The sequence below is a fragment of the Callithrix jacchus genome, chromosome 4 (assembly GCF_049354715.1).
Source record: "Callithrix jacchus isolate 240 chromosome 4, calJac240_pri, whole genome shotgun sequence".
Classification (NCBI taxonomy): Eukaryota; Metazoa; Chordata; class Mammalia; order Primates; family Cebidae; genus Callithrix; species Callithrix jacchus.
The window spans coordinates 22,585,399-22,591,398 of record NC_133505.1 but is presented as its reverse complement, the minus strand read 5'-3'; the positions used below and the strand labels follow the sequence as shown (position 1 = coordinate 22,591,398).

The window sequence follows — 6,000 nt, the reverse complement described above, 5'->3', positions numbered from 1 at the left end:
TACTAGCTTAAGAAGCTAAACCAAAGCCCAAATGAACAGATTTCAACACATCCCACCCCAAACCCTCAGGACGCTGGCCTGGGTTACCTGTGGCCCTCTCTGTGGCCAGTTTGTGAGTAGCCTTCCCGGAGGGTGTGTCCCAACTTCCAGCAGCTGCCGTGGAAAGCCACGTGTCCGCTAAACGCCTACATTACATCAATCAGAGAAACTAAGGAAGGGATGGAAAAGCTATCATTTTTCTTTTCTTCCTCAATTCTGGCAGTATAGTGATTTAATCACTGTTACTACTTTCATTTAAAGCATCCACTTAGGCGTTTTAAATGATGGTAAAGAGAAAGCTTCAGATTGGGGTTCTTCCTAGCGATGATCTCTTTGCCTTTGGCACCTCGCGGCTCCTTGCAAGCCTCCAAGAATTCCCGGGTCTGGAAACCTACGCGGGGCAGAGGCGACGCCTCTCAGGAGAGGGTGGGTGAAAGAAGGGGGCGGGGCTATTTAAATAGCCCGCGAGCTTCGCGTCTCCATTGGCTGCCAGCCTGTCTGTTACCGCGGGGCGGGGAGTCCTGGGGCTGGAGTGCGGTACCTGAGCCGGGCGCGCAGCAGAAAGCCCACGTTGGCCGCTGCGGGGAGCGCTGCGTGGAGAGGCGGGAGACTGCGAAGTCCGGCGCCACCGCCGCCGCCGCGGCCGCTGCTGGGTGAACTGGTTCCCTTCCTTCCCATCCCCTCTGCGAGCGGGTGTGCTGGGCAGCCGGGCGAGCACCGAACGGAAAGCAAGATCCTCGCCGCCTCCGCTTGAAGAGGCGAGCGGCGCGCAGAGATTTTGAGGGGGATCGACGGTGCCCGAGGGCTCAGGGGCGCGGAGTTCGTGAGCGAGAAAGAAGTTAAACCTCGCAGAATAGACTGGCATTTCGGGACGCCTTGTCGCCGCAGCCTGGGCCCTGTGCCGGGGTAAACCTCACGGTGGCCCTGCGATCCCTGGAGGGGCGTGCGCCGCGGTGATGCTGTGCATCTCCCGCAGCTCGTGAGCGGCCCGCTGTCCGCCACCCAGGGTCCCACTCAGCCGGAGGGAGGGCGCGGGGCAGCGCACGTGCGTGGCCACCGAGGCCCGAAGTGACCGCGCCGCGACCCACCCAGGAGCCAGGGCTCAGGCTGCAGGGCAGCTCGGACTCGGACGCACCTGGCTGGGACCGCGCGCCTCTAGAGACCTGCGCGAGGCTGTGGGGCTCCCCTTCCTCCCCTCCGAGAGGTTCTCCCAGTGATCGCCCCTTCGCCACCCCCCCAGCCTGGGCAACTGGGGGCGCCCCGGACGACCATGAGAGATAAGGACTGAGGGCCAGGAAGGGATAGCGAGCCCGTCGAGAGGTGGCGGGGACTGCTCACACCAAGGGCCACAGGGGCCGCGCTCCGGCCTCGCTCCGCCGCTCCACGCCTCGCGGGATCCGCGGGGGCAGCCCGGCCGGGCGGGGATGCCGGGACTGGGGCGGAGGGCGCAGTGGCTGTGCTGGTGGTGGGGACTGCTGTGCAGCTGCTGCGGGCCCCCCCCGCTGCGGCAGCCCCTGTCCACTGCCGCGGCCGCAGCCGCCGGGGGGCAGCTGCTGGGGGACGGCGGGAGCCCGGGACGCGCAGAGCAGCCGCCGCCGTCGCCGCAGTCGTCCTCCTCGGGCTTCCTCTACCGGCGGCTCAAGACGCACGAGAAGCGGGAGATGCAGAAGGAGATCCTGTCGGTGCTGGGGCTCCCGCATCGGCCCCGGCCCCTGCACGGCCTCCAAGAGCCGCCGCCCCCGGCGCTGCCGCAGCAGCAGCAGCTGTCTCGCGGAGAGCCCCCTCCCGGGCAGCTGAAGTCCGCGCCCCTCTTCATGCTGGATCTGTACAACGCCCTGTCCGCCAACGACGACGAGGACGGGGCTTCGGAGGGGGAGAGGCAGCAACCCTGGCCCCAAGAAGGAGCCAGCTCATCCCAGCCGCGGCAACCGCTCACGGGCGCCGCGCATCCGCTCAACCGCAAGAGCCTTCTGGCTCCCGGACCTGGCAGCCGCGGCGTGTCCCCACTGACCAGCGCGCAGGACAGCGCCTTCCTCAACGACGCGGACATGGTCATGAGCTTTGTGAACCTGGGTAAGGATCTAGGGTAACCTAATGACGAGAACATTTCCCCCTTTTCAGTGTCCCGGCCCCAGCGGGGCGAAGGAGCTCCCGGTGTACCAGTCCCGTGCGCCAGTCCCGTGCGCTGGAGGACGCGGGGACAGGCGGGCTGTGCTCCTGCCACCTGCGCGGCGGTGGGCTGCACATGCGCTCCCCCGCACCGCGAGCAGGGCTGCGCGCTGAGGCCTGGGAGCGCTGCCCCCAGCTGGCGTGTCTTTGCGGGCGACCAGAGCACGTTCGGCGTTTTTTTCACTCCTGCCCAGCTCTGGCCATGTTAACTCAACTGCAGCAGAAAAGTCCAGCCTGAGTGTGGCCATCCTGGGAAGAGGGCTCTTCAATGCGATTTTTCCCTCTAAACTGCCTTCTTTTACTCCCTAACTCGGAGTGAGTTTCCCACCGTGACTTTTAGGGAATCCGACAGCGGCTGGGAACTTGGAAAACTTGGCCTGAGTATGTTTAGAGGTACCCACGGCACTGGGGGGAGGTTGCAGAGGAAAGTCCCGAAAGCACCGCGGAAGGCGCTCGGATCCCGGCCGGGCGGGGCTCGCTCTTGTTTGGGGTGGAATGAAGCTCCCATTAGTGGGGTAATCCATCCTGTGCTCCTGCTCACATGCCCTTGGCCATTGTCCCCAAAGGCCCAACATTTGATCAATGCAGCCCAAGCTGCACGGGCAGAGGAAGGGTGCGGGTAGGGGCCGGGGTTGGTCGCTGAGCTCCTCTAAACCGGTTGCCAGGCAACAGAATGGAAATTCAAGGGCAGCTAAACCGAGCTCCGCCTCAAACGTTCTGTGGCAAAACCGGACCGAGTCACATCGCCCTTTCTCCCCGCTCCCGCCCCCCTGAGTTTTCTCATCCGTAAATGAGAAGGGTGCAAAGAAGACACTTTTCTTCGGAGTCAGTGCTTCTGGTTTGCACTGCTCTTCATTCATAAGCTGACTTAGTTTAGTGCAGACATAGGATGGAGGGACGCGCTGTCGGCGGACAGACCTGGGGTGCAGTGGCCAACGCCCGGGATGGGTGCATCCACGCGGCGGGTTGGGTCTTCGCGGGCCTCTTTCCCGTGCGAGACGGTGGCTGTGCCCAGGGCTTTGAGTGGATGAGCAGACACTCGCCAAGGGAGCACACGGGTCTCCCAGCTACGTCGAAGACGCCGGCCTTTTAACGGCATTACTTCTGGAATGATTCCTGCGTAGACTATCTGGGTGATTTCTTTGCCGACCTATCTAAGATCCCCAACTCCGCTGAGCTTTGAGGGAGAGAACGTGGGGGGTAAGAGCCAAGAGGGCAGGGGGAGGGTGTGGAGGCAGGGCGATTGGCATCCAAGTGGTGCAGAAATCCTCCTGGGAAATTCATGAAACAGAATCTCACAGGGAGTCCAGGCTCAGGGCCTGCCAGTCTGGCTGCTTGCACTGTCCGGGGTTCTGATTGGACAATAATTTTCACAATTTATTGGAACCAAATCCAAGGTTGAGCCACCTCCAGGAAGCATTCTAAGGAAATTCTCATGCCAGTCAATAAAATTTGTAGTGGGTGGGGGCCGGGGTAGCAGAGGACCAGCGCTGTTCCTTATTCTAACTTTTCTGCTGCTTCTGACTTAATAAATTCTTCCCCTTGCTCTCTTCCTCTCCTCTCCTTCCACCCCCTCCTCACCCCCAGGTTTCCTGACAGCTTTGGGGAAATGTTTTATTGCCTTTTGGGGGTAGTCCTAACCTGGACAAAGGGGAGGAAAGCTGGCACTCCTGGCTACTTCACAGAGAATGAGTTACAGTCCCTGGGAAAGCAATTCCTGGGCTTGGCCTGAGGCTGTTAGCATTCGCTGCCCTGGAGCATCACCCGGGGCACTTAGAGATCTAGGGATAGCAGAGCTGCTTCGTGAACCCAGACCAGTTACGTGAGAGTCTTTGAGGGTGGGGCACAGGCATTTTATTATTATTATTATTTTTTAAAGTATCTTAGGTTTTCCTTTCTTTTCTTCTTTTTTCTTTTTTTGAGACGGAGTTTGGCTCTGGTTACCCAGGCTGGAGTGCAATGGCGCAATCTTGGCTCACCGCAACCTTCGCCTCCTGGGTTCAGGCAATTCTCCTGCCTCAGCCTCCTGAGTAGCTGGGATTACAGGCACGCGCCACCGTGCCCAGCTAATTTTTTGTATTTTTAGTAGAGACGGGGTTTCACCATGTTGACCAGGATGGTCCCGATCTCTTGACCCCGTGATCCACCCGCCTCGGCTTCCCAAAGTGTATCTTAGGTTTTTCTAATGTGCTACTATGGTCAAGAAACACTGGCACAGGGGATCCCAATGTCTGAAGGAAATCAATACATCATGCCAGTAAGAGATTAAGACCAAAGCTTTCAAGCATTACTACACCTTAGGATCACCTGGGTGTTAAATGGGAGGTGGTGGTAGTAGGGGGGAAAAATCCAGATGCCCAGGTGTCACTCCATATCAAATCAGAATGTGTGGAGGTGGAAACCAGGTAGCGGTATATTTTTGTACAAAAATTAAGAGGATCTCCCAATGTTGCTCAGGCTGGACTCAAACTCCTGGCCTCAAGTAATCCTTCTGACTCAACCTCCTGAGTTGCTGGGACTATAGGAGTGTTCCACCATGCCCAGTGGTGTCAGTGTTTTGTAAATAGCTCAGATGATTTCAGTGTTTGGAAACCACTGCCTTAGATGATATTTGAAATTTCAAGAGCTGGGCTTAAGGTGAGTTTGTAAAGTACAGTCACATTTACTTCATTGATTCCCCTTATTCCTTCCTTTTCTGACTTTTCGTGGGCTACAGGTATATAGTGCTTTGAGTCACACTGCTTAAAGCTGGCTGTCCTGCTAGGGTGATGCTTTAACATAGGATCTCCCTAGGGATATTGACATTTTTTATAAAGGATTTTGAAAAATATATTAAAAAATCCCCTGAGAAATTTCAAGAGAACTAACCCAATAGTGCAATTTCAGCCCCTAGGATAGGCTGACATGGAACTGAAAGAGAATTCTAGGATGGGAATTCTACCCCAAGCCCCTCCTATCCCATCACTGGGCTCCTTTACAAGTTATAGCTACTGTAGGTCCAGTTCTGGACTCCATAATGATAGTATGAAGAGAAAACTTTTGCAGGTAAGTAGAATCCAAGCAGCATGCCATGCCACCTGCCAATGAAGCAATTCTATTTCATCTTAATCCACTTAGCAATAGGAAAGGGGTATTTCATCATGAGAGGCTAGAAGGGGGTAAAATCTGTTTGCCATGACTGTGAACATAGGAAGGACAGTTCATTTGAAGAGAGTTATTGTTTACAAGTGTTGGATTCTCTATATAGGGATGCTGGAGAATTACAGATTTCCTAATTGGTGTCAATGCCATGTTAACTGCCACATTGTCTGACTCATCTATGAAAGAATCTGCAGAAAGATAAACATTACAGCGCTGTATTTTAAAGTACTCTTCTACCTACTAGGTTAAGTAAATTACAAACTGGAAGTACAAGGGAAAGTATTACATAGTTGTAAACATCCGACTTCCCTGGGACTGGGGGAATAATTTACTCATGAAATACATTTAAAACACCCTGAGCCTTGTAAGCCAACTGGACTATCAGGAAGTATGAATCAGCAGGATAAGTTTCTCTCTCACAGCACAAGTGCTGGTCATCCAACCATCTCATTGTTGTTTATGTTGACTGTTTCAAACTTTTTCTGGGGGAATAGGCTGGGATGTGTCACCTTCTAAATGCTAACCGTCTGCTGTTGGTGTGTGCAGAGTGCCTGCCTGGGTGAGCTCGTGAACCTGCATTCACTCAGGACCATTTTCTATTTGTTTTCTGATGCTAAAAATGTCTTGGCAGCTTAATCAGCAGCCCTGCCA

The 6,000-nt window shown here is 55.6% G+C and overlaps 1 protein-coding gene across 1 annotated transcript in view; it reads left to right on the top strand.

Moving 5' to 3' along the window:
• Window positions 1–598: 598 nt before the first annotated feature.
• BMP6 (bone morphogenetic protein 6) overlaps window positions 599–6,000 on the top strand; it is a 161,753-nt gene continuing 156,351 nt past the window's right edge. The window contains exon 1 of the mRNA XM_002746242.6: window positions 599–2,112. Coding sequence (XP_002746288.1) covers window positions 1,464–2,112 — 649 coding nt within the window. The 5' untranslated portion in view covers window positions 599–1,463. The remainder of the gene's footprint in view (window positions 2,113–6,000) is intronic.